Source organism: Cyprinodon variegatus, unplaced genomic scaffold, assembly GCF_000732505.1.
Source record: "Cyprinodon variegatus isolate N-32 unplaced genomic scaffold, C_variegatus-1.0 Scaffold649, whole genome shotgun sequence".
NCBI classification, from domain to species: Eukaryota; Metazoa; Chordata; class Actinopteri; order Cyprinodontiformes; family Cyprinodontidae; genus Cyprinodon; species Cyprinodon variegatus.
This window is the reverse complement of record NW_015151102.1, coordinates 47,846-72,257: the sequence shown is the minus strand read 5'-3', so window position 1 is coordinate 72,257 and position 24,412 is coordinate 47,846. Positions and strand designations below refer to the sequence as shown.

General features: G+C 42.2%; 2 protein-coding genes across 2 annotated transcripts; one reads left to right on the top strand and one right to left on the bottom strand.

The window, feature by feature from the left end:
- Window positions 1-2: 2 nt before the first annotated feature.
- LOC107096770 (mitotic checkpoint serine/threonine-protein kinase BUB1-like) lies at window positions 3-9,148 on the top strand (the record flags this gene model as incomplete). Its single annotated transcript, XM_015393574.1, has 21 exons — window positions 3-89; window positions 163-359; window positions 541-581; window positions 666-742; window positions 822-871; window positions 2,122-2,300; window positions 2,376-2,688; window positions 3,043-3,083; window positions 3,164-3,283; window positions 3,364-3,465; window positions 3,539-3,608; window positions 3,759-3,837; window positions 3,904-4,078; window positions 4,160-4,217; window positions 4,355-5,064; window positions 6,958-7,058; window positions 7,962-8,123; window positions 8,203-8,360; window positions 8,439-8,616; window positions 8,773-8,879; window positions 8,953-9,148. Coding segments are annotated over 21 exons (3,198 nt in total), but the record flags the coding sequence as incomplete, so codon positions are not given.
- Window positions 9,149-12,861: 3,713 nt separating this feature from the next.
- On the bottom strand, window positions 12,862-23,295 carry taz (tafazzin). The gene is made up of 11 exons (XM_015393569.1): window positions 23,161-23,295; window positions 21,643-21,789; window positions 21,375-21,503; window positions 21,236-21,281; window positions 21,055-21,140; window positions 20,904-20,984; window positions 20,755-20,796; window positions 17,956-18,018; window positions 16,926-16,978; window positions 16,388-16,465; window positions 12,862-14,745 (listed from the first exon to the last, which is right to left on the bottom strand). The coding sequence occupies exons 2-11, from the start codon at window positions 21,749-21,751 to the stop codon at window positions 14,644-14,646; spliced, it is 789 nt and encodes a 262-aa protein (XP_015249055.1). The 5' UTR covers window positions 21,752-21,789; window positions 23,161-23,295; the 3' UTR covers window positions 12,862-14,643.
- Between the last annotated feature and the right edge of the window lie 1,117 nt (window positions 23,296-24,412).

Genomic DNA, 24,412 nt, shown 5'->3' with positions numbered 1-24,412 from the left:
CGCCGGTGTTCGATGCCATCGTCCAAAGGTTCCTGAAGGTGGATCGATATGCAAACGACATCCGATACGTGAACTACTGCATCAGATGTGTAAGTTGGGCTCCCATCCCCCCCGCCCTGTCCCTTGATCAGTGCAAATCCTCACCTGAACCGTATCCCCCAGGCCAAGCATTACTCTGACCCTGTGGAGCTTTACAGCCACGTGTTCAGTAAAGGCGTGGGCAGCAGGACGGCAGAGCTGTACGTGGCCTGGGCTCAGCAGCTGGAGAAGAAGGGGATGAACCAGGAGGCTGGTGGCGTCTACCAGAAGGCTCTGGAGAACCAGGCCCAGCCTGCAGACCTGCTTCTCAATGAATACAGGTGATCCCAGCAGAAACAGTCCGATTATCTGTCTGCAGTTTTAGAGGGTTTCAGTTTAAAATGAGGAACCATGCTGGTTCTGACTGGAGGGAGCTGAACACAACAGATGAGTGGATGTTCAAGCTCCTTCTAAAGGAGTGTGTTCATTTAAAAGGTGATTAATAAAAACTCTGACCTGCAGCCAGTTCCAGAGCAGAACCAGAACCCAGCCTCCGCCGCCCGGTAAGGTCCGACTCGCTTTGCTAGATGGACCAAGGTCGTGTTTGATCTGCTGCTGATGGACTTTTGTTCTGTTTTTTGGGACAGGAGGTCCGCTCCCTCTGCAGAACTCACAGCAGACCAACCAGATCCAGGTGCCCTCCCACAGACAGGGACAGAACAAGGTCCCTTGGGAACTTCTTTCATTGTCAACCACCATTAACACCAGTATGAACCCACTAACCCTTCCCTGGTTCCCTGCAGGCACCTACTGTCTCTCCATCACAACCAGCTGCACACAGAACCATCGTCACGTAAGTCTGATGGGCCTTGGTGAAGTTAGCCCCGCCCACCTTCTTTAAAACTGTTGTCGACTCATTCAGCTTGGCTTGGTTTGAAGGTATGAGCCAAAGGTCAACCAAATTTAGAAAAACTATAAGTCAGTGGAACGAAAAAGGAAAAAGAGAAAGCGAAATCCAGATCTATACTTTGAAAAACTTTTTCTTTTTCAATTTTTCTATTAACTTTCTCTTTTTCAGATCAAATTCTCTTCACTTCCGGTCCATTCCAAACACTCGCTCTTGACCAATGAAAGTGTTGTTGCCAACATCTGTGGTACTCATAGTCAAATCTTACAACTAAAAGTAAAAGTTACTCTGTCAAAAATCTACTCAAGGGAAAGCATTGGAGGACTCACTTTTGAAAATACTTAAGTATTTAAAAATACATGTTACATCATCTGATATCAGTACATTTCCGTATAATTTTGAGTTATTTTAAAGAACTGGAAGTTTCAGAAACGACCTGATGTATTGATGCGTAGAACAACCTAATACAGATTCTACACCACTTGGATAGAACTTCGGCATAAAAAAAAGTAGGACAGCAATTTTGATTTACTATTTGATTACTATCAATATTTATGACTTCATTCTCATATTTTAAAAGAAATCTTTAGCCTGACTAGTATAAGCTGTCGTAGATGTTAGACCATACAAATCTTTAACAAAAAAATAGTCAATTTGATCAAAGTAAGAATTGAAAAATAATTTTTGATATTTGTTTGGTTTTTGAAACTTAGCTTAGACAAAAACAGCAGTTACCCCCCAAAATTTTGTTTTTTTTTAATCGTCTTTTGGTGAGAGGTTTTATTTCTGGATTTATTTTTTTAAATTTTATTTTCATAATGTACACAATTATTTATTATTGTGAATATTACGATGCTATTATTTCCAAAATAGCAGATTAAGATTCAGTTCTTTTGTTTTTTTTAAACTGTGGATGAAAGTTTAAACCTTTCAACTTATCGAAAAACATGGTTGAGTTTTCAAAACAAAGTTTGTTAAATTTTAAATATGGAGGGTTGACCTTTGACCTCTGAAAGATTGCATTCATATATCTTCAAAACAATTAAGTCCTTAATTTTCTGCACAATCATTTGACAACAGTTTAGTTATTTTGGGGCGGGGCTGACCTCTTTGCTGAACCTGTTCAAGTCCGTTTTTACCAATGAAGCTCCAACAGAACCAGATTGGACCGGTCTTGCTGTCGGTGTCCTCCACAGGGTGTCTCGCTCCGAGGTTTCCAGAACCCTCCCCTCTAGCGCTGCCGTCCCGACTTTGTCTGCCTACGACAAGGACAAGCTGGTCTGTGACGGGTCCGAGTTATGTTTTGAAGAGGTCCGAGCGGCGAATTACTTCCTGATGATCAAGGAGAAGAGAGAGAAGGAGCAGAGAGAAAGCAGTAAGATAGCTCCCTCATAGCAGAGACCCGGTCCGGTCCAATGCGCTCAGCTTATCTTCTCTGCTCTTGTTTCAGTGGAGAGGAAGCTGGGGGAGGAAGAGGAAGCCCAGAGACTCAAAACTGTGTTGGACAGAGTCAACCAGGACCTCGAGGCTCGTTTAGGATGCCCCAGCTGGGTTCTGGCCCAACGGGTCCAGTCCTCTGCTGTTGTTTGCCCCCCTCCTTCAGACGATCAGGGCGGCCTGTCGTGCCCCCTGGTTCTGGAAACGCACAACAGGCCCAGCTCCGTCCAACAGTCAGCTCCAGGCCCAGAGTCGTCCCAGAGCGGGTCAGCAGCTCTGCATGGCTCAGACCGCCAGCAAAGCGACGGCCTTGGGGCCTTATCTTTGTGAGTATCAACTGATCATCCCCTGCTTTTAAATCCTGATCTATTCTCCAGAGGAGCCCTCTGGATTTTCTTCCAACCTTCAGCACACCAGATGCAACTTCACACTAGTGTAGAGGTTAGGATGTTGCTAAGAAACCAGAGGATAAACAGACAGACGTTCTGGTGGTCTCGTTCCCCTGGTAACCGAGCCTCCAGAACCTAGCAGATGGTTACGGGACATGGTTTCTGGTTAGGAATCGACAGAACTCTCCTCCGGTTCTTTTCTCTTCTCATTTAGGTTCAGACTAAGGTGTGAGTCTCCATTAGGGGGCATCAGGCCCCTCTCCATCTTATTTTCTTCTCTCCTCCCACCAGGAGCAGCAGTCTGGTACCAGAACCAGAGCACAAACTGGACGGTGAGTCCTGCTGTTGGCTTCGGGCCCAGTTGTCTGCCTCGCACACATGGACCTTCTCAAACCTCCTCTTCTCCTTCCAGGGTCCCGTGGAGGAGCCGCTAACCTCTCCCACTTCACCCCTAACTCCTCCCTAGGTTTTGTCCAGGCCACGCCAACCAGGGTTCTGCCGTCGCCCACTGTTAACACCCAGGAGGCCCTAGGTGAGTTCCGCCTGCTCCGTGTGGGCGGTCCGGATTCTGTCCAGGTTCTGGTGGTGATGCTTCCTGGTTGTCTTCCTCAGACGTCATCATGGACATGTTTCACGCTCCCACCTTCCTGGAAGGCCCATGTCAGGGAGACTCCATGCTCCACCGCGCCCCTGAGACGGACCCGAAACCATGTGGTAAATACGCTGCAGATTGAGTGCCCCTCAGAACCATGTCACCAGAGGTTCTGACCCGTTTTCTCTTTTACAGTCGTCTCCTCAATACCGAATCCCCCCGCCTCAACCCCGTTCACTATTTTCCAGGACGAGGACGACAGCAGGTAAAGCAGGACATTCCTTCCTGGGTCAGCGGTTCTGGAATAACCTGGCAACATAAATGAGTTCACTTTAAATTCTGGTTTAGAACACCTTCTGACCCAACCGGTTTCCTACTAGTTTAAAACGGTTCTGTGTCACTTTGTCTCCTTCAGCCCGGCAGCTCCGCCTGAGAAATCCAAACCCGTGAATGTTCTGGCCGACCTCAGCGGCCCCAAAACAGACCGACCCATCGTGAGTAGAAAGTCTCTGTGGTTCTGGTGATTCTGCTTTGTGGTCTGACCCGATGCCGTCCCCCAGGAGACCGCATCAGAATCGATACCAGATGAGACCGCCACCTGGGGGGGCTGCTACAACTCGCTGCGGCAGCTAGACGCCTGTCCCAACAGCACCACCGACTTCGCCCCGCTTGCTCAGTGTGTCTCCACGCCCTTCACACACAAGAGTGTGTTTAGCAGCAGCTTCCAGACCCAAGGTACGCGTCCAACCCGCTGGTCCTCAGGAGCAGAATCTCAGATCCCAGGTTCTAAAGGCTGGTTCTATTTGTTTCCTGCAGAGAACAGTGGTTCCGCTGAGGAGAACTTCTACCTCCGACAACAGACGAAAAAACTCAGGTAATTCCTGGTTCTGCTCCTTCAGAATTTAGATATAAAGATGCTGGTTCTGAGCACTGAACCCTGCAGACCTCCATGACCCAAATGGGAATCTGGTTCTGAGGGAGGATCTAACAGCAGGTTCTGTTTTCTCTCAGCCCCATCATGGAGCAAAGTCCAACTGCCGACTCGGCCAATGCCGGACCACTGCCCTCATCCTCCAGACAGGGAACAATCATGGCCGATGGCTTCACCTCCTCCTGCACCTCCTCCTCTCTCGGCATAATTCAGCCTCCTGCCATGCTGTCCTTCAGAGAACAGACGCTTTGCCCAACCCAGTCAGACGGTTCTGGATGGGAGGTCTGCCCCAGCCCTGAGCGGCGCCCTGAACCTGCCTCCCAGAGCCAATCCTTTAAGATTCTGGAAGACTCGGAGTCGGTCAGCCCAGAACGGGTCCAGAACCGGAACTTTGAGGTCCCCATGAGCCCAGAGTCTGCTCCCAGTGCCGCCTGTCTGGACATCAGGAGTCATGAAGCCACAACCAAGCCAGACCTGGACTCCTTCCTGACCCCCCCTCCACTCGTTCCAGCTGAACCCAGACCCCCGGATGTTCCCATGAGTCCGGAACCTCAACCCAGCTGCGCCGACGCCCCCGTGAGAGCGCAAGGGCCTGGAGTTCTGGATGAACCCATGCCGAGTCCTGACAGTGGGCGGGGCGGCCAGATCCAGCCCGAGTCCGATCCCTGGGATTTAGAACTGATTTCGGACCTGCTGGGCCGGCTAAACCCGCCTCTGACCTCTCACCCCCGCTGCAAGAGCTGGCCCTGCAGAGTCCCCTGCATCGAGCCCAAGATTACCCTCAGCGTGGGTAAGAAAAGACGCAGGTTTCTGTTTTCAGCTAAATCAGGATAAAGTTCTAATTTCAGATCAGGAAAAACACCCAGAGCAAACCAAATTAATTCTAAAGATGGAGGCAGCAGCGATTACTCCCCCCTAATGCGATCTCAGGCCATTGCTGCTGGAAGCACTGATGGATCAAAAAGCGCAGTTAGTACTGTGACAATCCCCTACTGTCCAGTAGGTGTCTCTATTCCTCTATTTGTCTGTTTTGTTCTTTTTAGGAAGCAAGTAGATGTTAATTGTTAATTGAAAGCACCTGGTGGCTGAAAAATAGTGACACCCAGTCAGTCAACAACAGCCAGTCGGGGGGGTTAGTGTGCTGTGTAGAGCAGTTGTCTCGGGAGCACATCCGGAGATGCAGGATGGTCACTATTTATTGATCGCTTTTCAGGCGTTGGTGCATAAAAACCCACCATGGTAACGCCTGAAGACTAGGGAGGAGATTGGTTTGAGGGACGAGGTCACTGTGACGCTGTGGCTGCTTTAAGATTGTGGGAGTTCGTGGTGTAACTGGTAGGAATGGAACTCAGGTGTTGTGTGAATAATTGTTAATGTTATGGCTGCTGTTGATGAGTTTTTGCGAGATCCGTCTGCACACGCAAACAATTCTTAAAGATCGCTGAACATTTAAAATTTTAGGTCAGTGATAAGCAGTCTAAGAACAGTATTAAAGCTATCATTAAAGCTAATTTAACTGACTCCATTGTGTTAGGGCCTGGATTCTGGTAGTGTTCCTGTGGTGGTCTATACCGATCACAACCCCCTAACATTTTTGCAATCATTGCAGTGTCCGAATCGCAGATTGATACGATGGATGTTGTTTTTGCAGCCTTGATGCCTGGATATCTGCCATATTAGAGGCTTGGATAATATTGGCAGATGCTTTATCCAGAGCACCTTGTCCCTAGATCTAATCTACTGTGTGTTTAATTCCCCTTCTCTACAAGTTTCTTATAGGCTTATCCAGTGGCTAGAAAGTGGGTGAGCTGTTGAGGTTGGGATTTAATGGGTGATTGTGGTAAGGCAGAAAATTGTAATTGTTCCCTAGTTGTTCAGTTGAATTGTTGTGTCCTTTGGGATTTTTTTATGGGGGTGGGTGTGATGATTCCCCTACTGTCCAGTAGGCGTCTTTATTACAGTTTTCTTTTTTTTTTTTTTTCAGGAAGCAGGTACTTGGGCTGTTAATTGAAAGCACCTGGTAGCTTCTAAATAGTGACATGCAGTCAGTCATCCACCCTGCTTGATTTGGCTTTTGGACCAGACTGGAACAAGCAGCATTGGTCCGCGCTTCTCTCTGACTGGCTGAGCAGTTTTCCCATCTCATATTTTGGATAAAATAAATGATTGTTTCTATAGATCTGCTCGTCTGTCTCCCATTTTTGTATTTGGCTATGAGTGGGGCGTGACAGTACCAACCTTAAGTATTGGCCACTTCTCGCCTGAACACCTCCTGCAGTCAGGCACGGTGGTGGCAGTATCATGCAGAGAACCTCCCTGAACATCCAGATTCATAGGTTAGCATGGCCTAGTCAAAGTCTAAAGCTTCTTAGAAGTTGTGGAAAGAGACGGGCTGAGGATGTTGATAAATACCTGCACCCAGGTGAGGTTCTGCCTCAGAGGGAACAAAGCTAGAGGCTTTCCACACCTTTCAGTTCCTTTAGTCGACCTGATCAGAAGGTTTGGTGGAGATGATGCTGGAGCTCCTAGGAGAGGCGGCCTGGTTGGAGCAGAGCACTCGGTGTAGGAAGCCTGCAGATCTGCTGCACCAGGCCGCCACCCTCAGCAGCAGGTCTAGCAGAAGCAAATGTTCTGGATCATCTTGGTTACTCACAGGGTTCTACCGGGTCTCCTCTTCCTGCAGGGAACTCGTCCCTCAGGGTGGACTGCATTATCGAGAAGGGAGCCTCCGCCATGGTTTACCTAGCCACGGATCCCCGGACCGCTGAGATGATGGTGTTAAAGGTAAGGTGGAAACAAGCTCAGCAGGTGGGAAACATGGGAAACCAAAACAGGCTGCTCCGGGCCACTGGGTCTGTTATCCAGATCAGAAAAGCCTTTCAGAGAAACACGACAACGTGCTGGATAGAACTAGAGCTGCTAGATATAGAGGAAGGAATCAGTATGAAGCTGATCCAGTTTTTTATTGATTAATTGATGACAAGAATTTCCCATCAAGAGAATCTTTTTTTAATAAAAGATCAGCTGAATTTAAAAAGTAATCCATCTTTATTTACTATTTGTTTTCCCAGCTGAGTTGAATATGTTCTCGCCTGTGTCCGACCTTTCAGACATTTCAACATCTTTTTCTGAATCCAACATTGTAGCATGGCTTAGACAATTTGCATTTGCAGTTTGAATATGTGGATGGAGCCAATGATCTGCATTGGATGGCGCACATGCAGTGAAATAAATATTTATGAAGATTAAACCGAAGCCAAGAGTAGCGAGTAACGTTTGTTTTTAAAATTTAAGGAATAGAAAGTACAGATACTTGTGTGAAAATGTAATGAGTAGAAATCAGAAGTAGGAAGATAAATAAGCAATGGAGTAAAGTATAGATACCTAAAAAGTGTACTTAAGTACAGTAACAAAGTTACTTTGTTACTTGACACCTCTGCCATGAAGGTCATTCCATCATAAAGCTTCTCCAGGTAGCACGCTAACTGCTTCCATGTCTTCTTCTCTCCTGTTCCATTGTTTCCTCTTTTCTGTCATCGTCTCCTTCTACCGAGGAGTATATTAGACTTTCTATTTATCAACAGAGCCACAGAAAGTTTATTCCTCAATCCATGAATCCGGACCGTGTTCCAGTTCCAGAAACCAACAGGACAGATTCCCTCTGCTGACATGTGGTTCTGCCTGCAGGTCCAGAAACCGGCCAATCCCTGGGAGTTTTACATCAACACCTGCCTGGACGCTCGACTGCAGCCCGCCGTCCGCCACCTGTTCAGCAGGATCCACTCTGCACACCTCTTCCAGGACGGGAGCGTCATGCTGGGGGAGCTGCACAAGTACGGCACCCTGCTGGTCCGTTTGCTGAGTTCGCCGACCTGTTCCATGGTGGCTGCTGCTGCTGGTCCTAACCGCCTCTGCTTGCTCCTTCCAGAACGCTGTGAACATCTACAGATCCATGAGCGAGAAGGTTATGCCTCAGCCCCTGGTCCTGTACTTCAGCGTCTGCATCCTAAACATGGTGGAGCAGCTGCACAGCGTGGGCATCATCCACGCCAACATCAAGCCCGACAACTTGATGCTGGGAAAGAGGTTGGGCGCCGCGGGTTCAACTGGGCCGTTCTGGGGTCCGTCTGTAACAAGATGAACATGGTTTTTCTGTCCCTTAAGATTCCTGGACGACAGCGGCTTCAATGCGGACAGCGTGGACCACGGCCTCGTCCTCATCGACCTCGGCAAGAGCATCGACATGCAGCTCTTACCAGAAGGCACGGCGTTCACCGCACGATGTCTGACCTCAGGCCTCCAGGGCACCGAGATGCTCAGCGGGAAACCGTGGACCTACCAGGTAACCGGCCCCTTCTGGTCATCACCATGGCGATCAGATGAGGGGGAAGCCAAAGCGGCTTATTGTTCCTGTTGCTGGTTGGAAAGCAACCAGAACCAGCAGCAGGTATGAAAGCTGCAGGTCTCAGCAGGCTCCTCTGTGCCTCCATGTTTCCAGGCGGATTACTTTGGGGTGGCAGGGACGGTCTACTACATGCTGTTTGGGAGCTACATGCAGGTCAGCAATCACAGCGGCGTGTGGAAGACCAACGCCGTCTTCAGAAGGTAGGTCATGGAACCTCTGGGTCCGGCCTTTGTTCCTCACCTACAGCCTGTTGAGATCTTCTCCTCCCTGCAGGAACCCCCACAGCGACCTGTGGCTGGACTTCTTCCACACGATGCTGAACGTGCCGGATTGCGGCTCCCTGCCGCGCCTGCAGGCGCTGCGCTGCAGAATGGCCTCCGTGCTGCAGCAGAACTACGGCAGCAGGCTGCGGACGCTGAAGAACCGGCTGCTGTTGAAGCTGCTGGACTGGACCCATATAGTCTGAAACAAACAGGAAACAAGCAGCTAAAGCTGGGAGTCATTTCTTTTGGTCATTTCATTTTATTCTTCCATTTTTTTAGCTATGAAACTTGTAAAATATTTATCTTGTTCATAATAAAATGTTTGTTTTTTAAGGGGTTGTGACATGTAAGAGATTATTGTAATATTATCTTTGACTCCTCTTTCATGTGATTAAAGGCGCCTCCTATGTATTCTCACAGCAGCTGTCTGAACTTTGGTCTGATTCAAGATGGCTGCCTTCTAGGCACGTCGCCCTCGCTTCCGACAGCGTCCAATGAGGTGTCTACGCATATAGAGTGTGTTTGATTTTAAAGGCTGCATCGTCCAAGGACCCGGTCTATCTGGACTGGATCCTTCAAATTCCATGAAAATAAGACTGGAATAGTTTTGGCTGTGGATTCAAACAGGTCCAACCATCTTTGCCTGCACTCTGTCACTTAGCAGCCATGACTGTTGGCACACAAAGCAGGAAAAGAATGAATACTGAACTTTTCACTACTGTTTAGATTTTTTTTTTTAATTGTAAAGTGAACAAAGACTACACTAATGAAAATAAAGAGTGGAATAATGGTGGTAACCACTGGGAGCTTAAACAAATAAAAGCACTGTTTAAAGTCTTGACCATTTGACAAAAGACTCCTTGCATTCTATTGTAAGATTGAAATTATCCTTTTTGAATTGCTTGACTACATTATTCTCCCCTTATATCTTTCCATTGAATATTCTTCAAATCCTAACCATGGTATGCTGCCTGAACAAAAATCTGAATCCTTTTCGTCTTTGATTTCACATCTAAGGTTGCATTTATTACTCCTGCAATAAAAGTCACCAATTTTTTTTTTCTATTTTCCCTTCAACCATTTCCATAACCTTTTGAAGCACCTGTTTTTCTCCTGTCAAAAAATTTCCATTTTGTTTCTCTTTTTCAACCATTTTACCTGCTTCTGCATGTTACAACAGTCTACTCTACTCCACAACTACAGCACTTTGGTTTTACTCCACATTTTTCCATATTCATGAAACATCAGGCACATCTAATTTTTTCCTTTACACTTTTTTGCAACATTGCTGAATTCCTGAAGATTGAAACATCTTACTGGTTTAGGCACGAAATTCCTGAAACTAAATCTCATCAAAACAAAGAAAACTCCTTCGGCAGTTATTTTATTTCAAACTCCACCAAGACAGTTTCTGTTTCAACTTTCTCTGGACCCTTTGTCAGCCTGCGTGCCCCTTTTACTTCCCTATTTCTTTTAAATTCCCAGCTAAATCTTTCATATTGACACTTATTCACACTCCTGTGATAATTTCTGTACTTTCATTTTTTTATTTTTCAACAACTGTTCTGCTTTTCCTCAATGCTGTCACTATCACTAGGCTTGGGGCCAGAAACTGGAGTAATGGGATTGAACATCATTATATTTTTGTGGTCTTCTCTCTCTCAGGGGACCCATCTGGCGCTCACAGCTTTTCCTATACCATACCTGCTACAGAGTGTCAATCATAGATTCAAGCTTTTGCTACGGTAAATGTCAGCCAGTAACCTTTGGGGAGCATCCTCCACCTTAAAGGGGCGCGGCAAAGTTACCAAAACAGCTGCCAGTGACCAGCTCAGTCTGAAGGGGTGGATTTAGGAAATTTGGGGTCCTAGGCGAAGACAGGCAGGGGGCCCTCTGATTTGATAAGACAACACATAAAACTGACCCATTATACATATACAGAAATTTTAATAGAATAGACATACATTATTTGTTCTAGGTTTTGTCCCTCTCTTCTTGTTGTTTTCCTCTATGTTTTGTACTCAGCTGACTTTTCATGCTGTCTCAAAAGGAATGAAAGATTTTTTCCAAGCACTAAGCTCACTTAGCTGATTGCTCCTTCCTGTGTTTCCAAAAAGGCGACAAAAGTAAATAACCCAGTCCTTCTTTTCACTGTAGACAAGCCATGATCTGCTTATCTGTTCTCCATTTCTCATTTGGATTAAATCATAGCTGCATGAATCATGACAGCAGACAAGATAGAGGAGAGCAGGAGGCGGGGTTACCTATCTACTTGCTCTGGAGAACAGAGTTTGCTGCTTTTAGATGTTGTTGCAAAAGTCTCCAGTAGCAGAAAAAAGTCGATTAATTTTGTCACTACATGTTTAAAAAACAAAAAGTGCTTAAAGGGTCTGAAAATTTCGCTAAATATAGCGACAAAAAAGATCTAAGTTGGCAACACGGCTCTTCACATTGTTTTCAAATGGTTTGCTGCTGTCTGTTTGGATCTTTCTCCACGCGCAGTAAATGGACTGATCCAATGAGGTGGACACCGAAGGGGGGACACACTTATTGATATAAGCATTATGATGGCATTTTTTGCAAAATATTTTTTTAACAAAAATATGTGCACAAATAAGGAGTAGTTTTATTAGCCATACATGTAAACAGTTTTATTGGGTCTCCATTATCAAGCATCAGATACCAACAGGGTCTGCACCCCCTCTCCATCCCAGTCTATATAAGGATCTACGACACCTTCAGAACAGGCTGAACAGTTGTATCTCAACCCAATTGGCAGCTCCTATTGGCCTCGTTGGGAAAAAAAGGGATGCCTTGAGATGCTGTGTGGACTGCAGGAGGTTGAACACCCTGACGCACAAGGATGCCCATCTGTTGTCAAGAACAGAGAAGTACTTGACTGGACTCAAAGCTGCAGAGTGGTATTCTACCCCAGACCTTGCAAGAGGATATTGGCAGATGGAGGTGGATCAAGTTGGTATGGAAAAGACTGCCTTTGTCATACCATTTGGCTTCAACCAAGTTTGAACGTATGCCTTTTGTTTGGTGCAACAAGGTTACCTTTCTCTGGTAACCTTTCCTTAAAACCTCTTTATTGGTCCTTTTACCTCCAAACATCATCAATTTGGATTTGCTTTCATTTAACGATGGCTTTTTTAACACAAACCCTTGTTTAACTTCATCAGTTCTTTTTCTACAGTTACTATCAAGTTATGAAATTAGTATTATCTGCAAACATAAGCTATGTTAATGTATCACCTACTCTAATGTAGGTTTATGATTTCTTTTCTATTTTTTTCCTTTTAGACACACCTATTAAGGTAACACTGATGCTTTTAGGACTGTGGGAGGAAGCCGGTGTTCTGTCAGATCAGCATACATGACTGTCCTGTCAGAACAATAATCTCTTTTGTAACCATGTGTTATGTTCTGTTAATAAATAAGGCATTGCAAGGAGGTGGGTCGGGGAGAGAGAGTGTTGGAGTGTGGGTTCGGCTCTTTCTCCCCTCCTGCAGGAAGCTGTTGTTGAAAATCCCTCTCTGTGTATTCAGTCCTTCTTTTATCTACATTTTTGAACCTAACAATACACATAGTCAACACGCATGTGCAAGACGTCAGATTTGTGTTTATACCTTTAGTTTTTTACGGAAAATAGACTTTAAAATGCCTCAAAGGGCCTGTATCTCTTTAGTCATGTACAAAAAAAACCGAAAAACAATTGAGGTTGCCATACATTAAAAAAAACAAAACACCAAAAAGTAAGTAATTCAAATTCCTTATAAGTGCAAGCCTTATTGGCAATAAATCTGATTCTGATTGCAATGCACTTAAAGACCACTAGGGGTATGAGTACCCTCTGTTGGGAATCACTGACATAAAGTATAAAGGAGAAATGACAATTACAGCTTAAGAAGCCAGGTGCTTTATTCAAAGCATACAGCCGGAAGGAGTGGCAATGACAGAAAGGTGACAGTGATGGCAAATGAACGTTTTTCTTTCCCTTATGAGAAGCCAGAGAGGTCATACAAATTCAGCATCAAAGCTACGGCAGATTTTAAAAAGTTGATAGATTTAAAGAATATCCAACATTATCCATATTGGCATAATTACCCTTAAACTTTATATAATGTTTATAAAACTCCATAAAGAACGTCACGGATCAGTGCTTGGTGTTCAGTTGTCAGGCTGTAAAGGCAAGAACACCAGAGCTGTGATAGTGATGACTGCAGCAACATGGAGTTAAATAGAAATCTGCATTCAGACAGAAACACAGACGAGAAAAGTATCGATCACTGTGTAAAAACGGCAAACCGAACGAAACATAATTCCTTAACCCAGAAGTGGAACAACCATTCCCTTAATGTTGCATTTTAAGTTGCATTCTCTGCTGTGCTTTACGTGGATCAAAAGCAGGTAAAAGAGATCCTGGTTTATTAGCTTTCACTGAAAAATTCAGGTCGCAATATAAAAAAAAAGAAGAGAGAAATACAGTTTAATGTGTTTAGATTGATTGTGATTTGACAGAAAACAGAGTTTTTTTTTATAAGTGGTAGGTTAGGCAAGGAATTAACTTAAAATAAAAATATTGATGTATACATTTACATGAGATTAAATCAACATAAAACTAAGGGGAGAAAGAAAAAATAATCTAACACATGAATGCGAAAGCATATATTATCCCACTCTAAACTGAAACTGCTGCATTAAAATAAAAATAAAGTCATAGTAAGTTGAGACGTTTAAAAATGGTTAGAAGCATATAAAGGGAAAAACCTTAAAGACAAAATACAACTTTTGGTGTAAACTGTATGTCTGAACCATCAATTCAAATTCATAACACTTTACTCCTGTTCAAACTACTCAAGTTGCAGTGTTTTATTATTTTTTTTATGGGGAGGAGGGAAGAGAATTTAGCAGAAAATCTAAATTATAATGGTAATTATAAATAACACGCCTTGAATAGTAATAAGTGATGCTTTGGCACACTGGTGAAGCAGGACGCCGTCCTCGCTTCAAATACCTATTGGTGTCTTAAAGAGCAGCTTAATGTAAAGTTCTCCAACTTTATCATCCAAACAAACATAAATGAATTAAGCAGGATAAAATAAGATTGAATCATCGTCTTTATAAAGGTCTGTAATGAACTAGTTCCATTAGTCTGACATCAGTTGTTTGACTCCCTCAAAGTTTTAAAACCTGCAGAGTTTAATACGTTCCAATCATGTCTAAATACTGACAGCTAAATCAAGACTGACATTGTTTAAAATGAAATATTAGAAAAAAAAATCTAATGACAAAGAAATGTAAAAATGTCTCAGAGGCACAGGTTAGGTTTGAGCTGGGAACCACCGGTTCATAAAGAGGTAAGTGCTGAAAATAACAAGAACAAATGATTCATAATCTGCTGCAGAAACAATGTCTGGATCCAACATTCACCCAAAATATTCAGTCATCATAACAGTTACATTTGCTAAATCACTTTAAAACATTTTTTTTCTTAAACAGTTGGGTTTATGTATAATAAAACGTACAGAAAACAGTCATTCAGGAAAGCTGTTCTTTTCACATTTTAACACAAAATCCAGAGTGTCACGGAGCTCATCCAAAGTAAAAGTTCAGGTGTCCAAACTCATCCTGTATTGAAGGTTTTACCCTCTGATGCAGGTTAAGGGCCGCTCGGTGTTTGCAGGTAAACTGGATCTCAGGATCTGGTCTCTATCTGTCTGTGAAGAACCTCAGCCTGGGCTTTCAGGTTCCTGAACTCCTCCTGAATGAAATCGGTCAAAGTCTTTCTCATTTCCATCTAAAAGAAAAGTTCAGTGAAAGTAGAAGGTATTATTATGATCAGAAGTCATTTAAAATGGACAATATCTGCGGCTCATTGCAGCTGTAAGAGAGAGCAAAACTTTACGCATAAAACAGGAAGGCTAGAGTGCAGCAAGGAATGCATCTATGTCCCACAATAAGGGCCCCTCCATTCTAGTACAGCTAGCAATGCTAATGGCTAATATAGATTGCTAAAGACTATTTCCAATGATAACCGCATATTATTTTCAAGTTAATTTTTTTTATAAATATCCTGTCAAAATACGGGACTCGTTTTAACTTTTTTCCAGTGTTTTTGTTGTCATTACACTGTCACACGTTAGAGACTGACATTTTTTCGGGAATCCAACGGGTCACGGGATTCCCGTGGGATGGGAGTCAGTATTAGTAATGATCACGTAATTAGGACGGTATAGGATTAAACATTAACGGGAGCAAACCAATAGTAACTAAAAAAAAACTAGGATCGATGCCATAAAATAAAATAGAAAGAAAAAAAATCCATCACTGGCGCCGCCATTTTGTAGTTTTTTTCCTTGAAGCCTACACTATAATGCGAGTCAAAAAAACTACACGACCCAAAAACCAACAGTGCTTCCGCTCTGAGTTTTTCACCCACGCTCAAAAACAACAAGAATGGGAGTGGTGCAGGAGCGGGAGTCATTCTGAATGGGAGCGGGATGGGAGTGGGAGTAATTTCACCAGGAGTGAGACGGGACAGGATATAGATTTCTACTCTAGCCTGGGATCGGGACGGGACACAATTTTTTTCTGTGGGAGTGGGACGGGACAAGAGTGAAAATCCACTTCCGTGTCAGTCTCTATCACACGTACAGCGCAACAAAAAATCCCTCTCGGCATTTAACCCATCCCCTTGGGGAGCATCGGGCTGCCATTTGCAGTGTGTGGGGAGCAGTTTGGGGTTAAGGGTCTTGTTCAGGGACCCAGAGTTGCAGTCTGTGGGAATGGGGCTTGAACTCTGGATTCCGAGCCCTATGCCCTAACCACCCTACACCGACTGCCTCCCACAGTCCAAAAACAGGATTTTAGGTTAACTGGCTTCCCTAAATTCTCCTTAGGTGTGAGTGTGTGCATGAATGGTTGTTTGTCACTCCTTGTGACCCCAGCAGGGATAAGCGTGACAGAAAATGGATGGATTGATGCCATTAAATGAATGACTAAAACTGTGCCAATATTAATAACCAACGTTTAGTTTAGTTTTATTAGGATCCCCATTAGCTGCCAAATAAGTGGCCACTAATCTTCCTGGGGTCCTCACATAAAGAAATTACACTACATTATAAACAAACCATTAAAAAAAATCACATTAGGAAATAATAGGAACATGAAAAAGAGTAGAAATATACAAAATGGTTTAAAACCATGTAGTTGTCATGTCTGTAATTTTTCAGGGAGGGAGGGAATTGACCTTGGGGTATTTCTTTGGTCATGTGATATTGCTACAATTTTCCTATTGGTGCATGTCTAGCTCTAACACTTCGTGTTAAATCCACTGATCAGTTGTTTTTGATAACAATTGGCTCTGTTAATACATTCCCCCTTAAAAAGGCAAAAACAGCTCCTTGTGTACATTTTAAGTTTGACCTTGTCCTCCTCACCTGGCTCTTGTTTTCAGCTCGGAGGGACTCTACCAGCTCTTTGACAGTGAAAGGTTTACCCACCAGGATGGTGATTCTCTGGAAGCAGAACTGCCGTTAACATCACATTACAAATGTGCACAAAATCTTGTACGTATTCTACTACTGTAGATAATAAACCATCATTTGACAACTGTGGTGTTTGCATTAAAAATTTTAAAAAGGCACCACTTCCTGTAATCTTTTTTAGCCAGTAATAAATCCAGCTGATGATCACCTGACTGTGTGATGTGGAAAAAGTGTTTTTTGTTACAGTTTTGCAAAATAAAAAACACAATTTTTGAGACAGTTTTGGCAGAAAGAAAATCACCTTAAGCTATTCCAAAGATTTTTTTTTATTAAAACAATGAGATTTTTTAAAGTTCCCTATTTCCATTAAGGTTTTTTGTTTGTAATTATTTGATGCTCAATGGAAATGCACTGTCAATCAAAGCAAACCAAAGCTAAAAAAAAAAAGAATATCAAAATATCTAAAAGAAAAAGGTATCAGTGGTCTTACGTTCCCCGTTCGAGGAATGTAGGGCGGCACATTTGGCAGGACGTCAGTCAAACCTGAGGAGGAGGAACAGCCATCGACTAAGTCCAACAAAGTAATTGTGAATCTCTTTAAATGGATCATCATCATGTAAGAAAATCCCAAACACTTCTTCAACCTCTCAAAATATTTGCATTCCTTCTAAATGTTATATTCACCAAGTGGAAAAGCGCATTGAAGACAGTTGCCAATCTTCTCAGGATTAAAACCAGGGCAGACATTGCTCCTTGACAATGGAATTAGAGGACAACCCATGATTGATTGGAAAGGCTGGATTAGAACTATGATTTATCCTTGAATTATAAAGTCCAACACAGAGGTTTGCAAACAACACAAACTAATGGTCAAAAGTCGTTTGCAGACCATTGTAGAGCGTGATGTCTTCCATAGAATCCAATTATTACGGAAGTCAATTGTGAGAACATTAGTCTGTTAACTGAGGCTTGACCCAACCGAGTAACCAAGAGGAGAACGACCCCAAACACAGCAGCAAATCTACAACAGAAATACTGACTGAAAAAAACAGCCTCAAAAAGTTTGCTTTTAGTTCATTCAAATTGAATGCCTCATTTTGATTTTTAATGCTTCAAGCGCTTTGCTGAAATAATGCTGGAGAGGAGGGTGGACAGAAATACCCCTAAAAGTCTAATAAAGCCAAGCATAAGGAGGCTACTGAGAGTTAAAGATGATTATCCAATCTACTAAACCCTGATGTCTACTGGACCTTCCACGCAGCTTTAGCTCAGTACAGAGATTAACAGCTTAGCTCCATCTGATGGCTAGAGAGTCTGCACATGCAACCCTCTACATACCTTTACCACAAGTTAAAAAAATGTCTTTGTAGGATTCAGCCAAGGATGATTCAAAACATAAGATTTGATGGAAATCCTCCTGATTTGTAGCCAAGATGGAGCAAAATATCAAAACGATATCTTAGCCATATGCTTCAAATTCTAACTTTACCTGTGGGATACTACAGACCTGCATTACTTACCTACATGCCAAAGCGGCAAGATGATTGGGTTAAGCGAGCACTCTGCTATTAGTCGACCTACACCTAAAACACAAAGCAGGGATGTTGTTTCAGCAGACAGCCTCATGGTGCACAAAATGTATACACTGTAAAAAATGTAAATCTTAATAAGTCATTCTTTCTTAAAATAAGTGAATTTTTTCTTGAATTGAGGAGGTAAGTGAGACGCTTTGCCAATGGAACAAGATCATTTACATTTAAAATAAGAAAAAACAATTGCATTGTCTTATTTCAAGTGAATTTTACCTAATTGTCTTATTTTAAGAGTAATAATACTCATTCCATTGGCAAATCCTCTTACATACCTACTCAAATTAAGGGTAAAGACACTTAATTTAAGACATTTTTACTTATTTCTAGATTGTTTCTGCAGTGTAGGATTCGGAACAGTAGGAGCCATTTTTTTTATAGATTTCCTCTTGTTTAATTAAAGGAGAGCAGAATCTAAGATCTGCTGTGGCATCAGGCACCAACCTGACAATCCGAACTTTCCAGGAACAGTAACACGATTTTGGACCAAATAAAGATAGAACGCACAATTTAGATTCCAAGCCCAGGCTCCGGGTCAACCCGAAGAGATAAAGTATGAGTCTAGTGTTTAGTTTTTAGATGGATTAGAAGATGGATAAACGGGGAGGAGCTTCATCTTAAACAATGATGGATTTTCCTAGATAATCACAACATTGTGTTATCTAGATATACCAGACCATGAAGCAGATGAGTTACAGCAGCAGGCAACCACATCAGGTGCAACTCCTGCCAGCTAAATAAAATAAAAAAATAATAAACTGAGGGCATAATTGACACAGACTAACCCAAACCATACAATAACAGATTGGGGAAAAAGCTCTCTGGTGTAAGTTTCGACTTCAACTGCAACATTTTGCTAACCGAGTCACAACCTGATGCCAACATGAAAGCCTGGATCCCTCCTGCTGTTTATGAAAATAGATAAGTCTACTGGAAAACGGAAAATTGGTTGAAATGTTAGGCGTGACCTTGAACCTTTAACATGACTAGAAAACCTAATTTATAACTAATTCAATAAAAATCCTTCATAGAGTACACTATACATGCAAACGGATGTTTAAGATGGGTTTTGAACACTCTTATCTGCTTACGATGCTCAATTAAGGCATCAGATGACTTTACACAGTAGGGTTGTGAAAAGTATTGATACTCAAAAAAGTAACACTGTGTGATTGAATAATTCTGTGCATTTTTCAGTTTCAGAATTTTTTGTAAGAGGTGCAGCTGCTGAGAATTATTTTTGTATGTTTTTTTTTTATCAAGCTTGCTTACTATTGTGCACAGCATACAACCTCAAAATATTATTCTTATTGTTTTTTTATTTATTTCTTGTATTTTTTTAGTAATGAAAATATTTCTGTTGAATTTTAGAGTCTTTGTTTTTATTCTTGTGGTATCAAAAATGGTATCGAGCATCAAATATTTTACTTAGCATCGGTATCGAGTTGAAAAGTTTAGTTTCGTGACAACACTAATACACATCTATGCGAATGAAAATTCAATCTGATAAATGAAAAAAAACAGGGTAAACAGAGGCCAGTTGCTGCTGGTGGTGTTTTAATATCATCTTGGTAGATTTTAGGCCCTCCAGTCTATATCTCAAAGCTAGAGCAATGCAGACATGTTTGTAGAAAGTTTTCATCTTTCTACCTTTAAAATATGATACTGAAATTTTTAAATCAAAACATAAAGATCAGGAGTAATAAGAATTCTTTAGTAACATATCTATTAATCCGATTTTCCTGCTTCATCTAAATGTACGGCCTGAGTGGTGCTCTCTTAAAGGAATAGTACACCCAAAACATGATTAGCCTTCATTTTCTACTCACCCCCATGCTGAACAACACTCTGGAGTACTTTTTTGATATCTCAAATGCATCTGGAGATCTGGGAGGCTTCTTGCATTCAAATAATGGAGGTCTATGGTGCCCGAGGTAGAAAGGTCCATAAAAGTCCACAAAAAACGTGTCAATATTCCTCCATACTGCTCGTCCAATGTATTCCAAGTGTCCTGAGTGGGTAGCATCCAGAATTTACTCGAAACGAAGTCATTTAGAATGTTTTTAGAGCATAAACAGTAGTGTATAGGATTTCCTGAAAGCGCGTTTACGAGTCTACGGAAACCGCGGCAGACCAAACCAGATGAAAGTGCGCATTCAGCGTCTGCTCTGCCAATAATGCAAGCGTAGAAGAAGAGATTTGCTGTTTACCTGTGCAAAGAAAGAAACAACGAAAGAAAAATGTCTGAGGACTTCAGTGTTGAGGAAGAGCATGAGTTCTTTGCCGAGCTGAATCCGCACTTTCATCTGGTTTGGTCTGCCGCGGTTTCCGTAGCGTCGTGAACGCGCTTTCAGGAAATCCTATACACTACTGTTTATGCTCTAAAAACATTCTAAATGACTTCGTTTCGAGTAAATTATGGACGCTACCCACTCAGGACACTTGGAATACATTGGACGAGCAGTATGGAGGAATATTGACACGTTTTTTGTGGACTTTTATGGACCTTTCTGTCTCGGTCACCATAGACCTCCATTATTTGAATGTCAGCAGACAGCAAGAAGCCTCCCAGATCTCCAGATGCATTTGAGATATCAAAAAAGTACTCCAGAGTGTTGTTCAGCATGGGGGTGAGTAGAAAATGAAGGCTAATCATGTTTTGGGTGTACTATTCCTTTAATTCTGCTCTTTATCAGATGTTTTGGAAGAGAATACATTTTTTCCACTCACCCCATTTAAGGCGAATAAATTCCTCAGTCATGTTGATTTTTCCTGTTCAATGGGGAATAAAAAAAAAAAGAAAAAACATTTTGCAATGGTCCCAAAGAATGCACTAAAAGGGACAGCGGTGATACAAAGAAGCTAAACTAGGGACATACCTTCAGGGAAAATGTGAACCCATTCTCCTCTATTTAGTTTCTCTAGGATAAAGTCCATGCCCTTCTGATAAACACCATCGCCTGTGATGAAGACCTAATGTGAGTCATTCAGCTGGTAAAAAAACGAAATGATGAGCTTTTACACACTCACCCCTGCAGACAGGAACACACTTTCCCCGGCTGAAGAACCTGGAGTGAAGCTCTCTGGTGAAGCAGATGTCCGACGCTGCCGGCGTCCTGTTCAGGTGCAGGTGAAGAGGTTTAAATTGTCATCAGGAGGAAAAATCAGGGACGTCTTACGGCTGAGAAAGACTGTCCGGGGTTAAACTCACCAGCGCATCTTTTTGTAGTTCCACAGCTGCCGGAGCTTCAGAACTCCTGCTCCAAACAAAAGCTGTTATTTCCATGATCCTGATTACTTCTGACTGAGACCCACAAAGAGGGAATTTTTTAAAGTTTACTTTGTCTTACCCCAGATATGTGGATCATCCATACAAGACTGGTGATTGGCCAAGGTGATGAGGGGCGTGTCTGACGGCCTGTGGTCAATCAGGTCCAACAGAACCTCCTGATTGTGAACTGTTAGGTAATTCATGTACTCTGAAAGAAAAAAACCCAAAACTAATGAGTCACAAAAATAAAGAATAGAAAAAAACAACTAAATGTATTTTTGCTTTGTTGCTGTAGAAGGATACCTGTTTTTACACGTGTATATATATTTATGGGATTAAAAACTTACTGGTCCAGATATAAGAATACGTGCCGACCATTCCCATAACAAAGGAGCTGGAGACCCTCCATGCTAGTGCGGGGCATTGTGGGAAGGGCCACTTGACCTCCAGAGGCATCCTGTCTCTCCAGAGGTTCTACCTACACTCACAGTCACCTGACAAGACAAGCAAACATCATCACTAGGGCTGGGTATTTTCGCCAAAGTCCTGAATCGATTCAATTTTGATTCGATCTGTTTTTGCAATAATGAAAGTGGTTCAACTGTGTTTCAAAATACTCATGTATTTTATTTTTTCCTGTCACATTAAACACAAAGTGCAAACTTGTAAATCAGAAAGTTTAAACTTGAGATGTGAACAAAACTGTCTCATAAGTGCAAACTTGTTTGTGAAAAGTGAAAAAGTTAAGCCTCACTCACTCAGACATGCATGAGCTGCATTATCTTCAGTGCACAAACCATATATGCAGCGTTGTCTGTAACAACTACAGGGTGTTTGCGGGTCAGCCCCCATTTGTTAATGTCTTCAGTCAACCTGTTGGCTATATTTGCAGCTGTCTGACTTGAAGTAATCTTGAGTGCATCTTTCCTGCTCATTCGAATGTGAACGTCACGTACTAATCGATCTCATTCCCTAGACATCGATTTTGCAAAAATGTAAAGGAATCGATTCAATCAATTTTTTTTACCCAGCCCTAATCACCACACTATGAAAGATCACAAATCAAACAATGGGTGATCAAGAGTGATTGGGTCCTGACCACCCATTGGACTGATAGGAAACCTTATGACCCAAACTGCTGCCTAAAGAGGCTGAGGAGCTTGTAATCTATTTATTTTTCTTATATCAGGGGTCATGATCTCTCATATTTGACAAGCATTAACTGATCTAAGTGTGGATTAGAACCCTAAGTGTAATGGGGTTTAATAGTAAATCTTCATAAAACAATAAGCCAAACTAAAATATGAAGTATACCTGAATTAGATACTTAATTTTATTGAAAAAGTAAAAGGATTTGTCTTTTCAAACATAACATTATACATCTGTTAAGAATGGAGGTGGCAGCTGTGATGTGGCATGTAATGAACTAAATGAAGCCTGATGACTTCCAACAGGGAAAGGATCCTAAACCCATTTAAAGATTCTTTAACTAAACATCGAACAAGGAGAATACATTTAAAGATAGTCGGAAAATTGGAGGGATGGAAGGAAAGAAATGAATGAATGAAATAGGAAGAATAGAACAACTTAGACAGCGAGTTAAGGAATCAAATCAGTAGTCATTCAAACCTGGAAAATAATTTATTTCCAAACTGTGCATGGATTCTGTAAAAAACTTCAGACCGGAAGTTCTAATTCCAGTTAACGTATCATTATTCATATTAAAAATAAAGTCTGTTTGTAGCTGTAAGTAAACACGAGGAACTATGTATAAATGTTACCTTCAGAACTGACACATTTTTTTCTACTGTGTTATGTATAGAAACCATTAAATCCTACATGTCATGTTTTTATTTTATACTTACTTTAAAATCAATCTTGTTAACCTTTACTTCTTCTTTTTCTTCTTCTCCTGCTGCTTCCTACTTCTCGGCATCTTCTTTTTCGGTTTAACGACAGTTTGGAGCTACCTAGAGCTCCTACTGCCTCCTGCTGGAACACTTGTGCACTGCAGTTTTAGAGAACAGTCTCCTTTTAGAAATGGTCCTCCACAGCATTTCTAAATGCTGTTTTTGAACCATGAGGTGCACACACAACTCTTTAATTATAACCTGAGTGGAGGTATAGCAACTGATTGATTGATTGACTTTATTGATCTCACAGTGGAGAAATGTACATCTGCTTAAATAGTCAAAGAAGAACGTGCAAAAGGAAGAAAAAGGTGCATGGGCTATATACAGTAAATACAGTGCGTCCACATATGACAACTTTATTTTTTTTTCATTGTCATTGATATAGTCAATTAACATGACAGTTCTAATCATTCCCGTGGCTCATGTATATAAAGGTTGGTGTGGAGAAATGTGACTGGTTTATACGGCACACCACAACCTACAAAACTTTTGAAATGAATTAGTTTATGGTCCAATAATTGAAGGGGTCCAATAAGCTCATCTAAATATGACCCTGGATTTGGAGATATCATTATTTATGAGTTGAGGGTGTGTCCAGAGTTCCAAGGTTATAAGAGATGTAGTGTAGGGATGTTATGAGATATAAAATATCAGTAAATTGTTCAAAAAAACCAAGATAAAGTATGGACCAAGGGGTGGAGGAAGCATTTTGGCATACCTAGAAGATGGGATTCAATTGATTCATGCCAATTGGGGAGTGTTGGCCTATTGGTTAGAGCAGTGCGCTTGTGCTCTGAGGAGGTTGCAAGTACCAAGTTTGATCCCCACAGCCTCTACTCTGTGTTCCTGGGCAAGAACTTTAACCCCTCACTGCTCCCCGAGTGCCACACAATGGCAGTCCACTGCTCCCCAAGGAGAAGGGTCAAATGCAGAGAGTGAATTTCCTCATTGTTGGACAATAAAGGGTTTTACTTTTTTTTTTTTTTTTTTACATAAATCAACTGATGACATTCCTGAGCAGAACACTTAGGTATGTTTCTAGATATTATGCCATTTGTCTGACAACGTAACATAATCTGTTAAATTCAGCTAAAACTGAAGCCCCTGCAGTCACTTGAATGTTTTAAGGCCAATGTCCACCCTTCCAATATGGCGATGGTCTTGACGTATTGCAACCCTTCTAGGCGCGGCTATTCTACGTCAG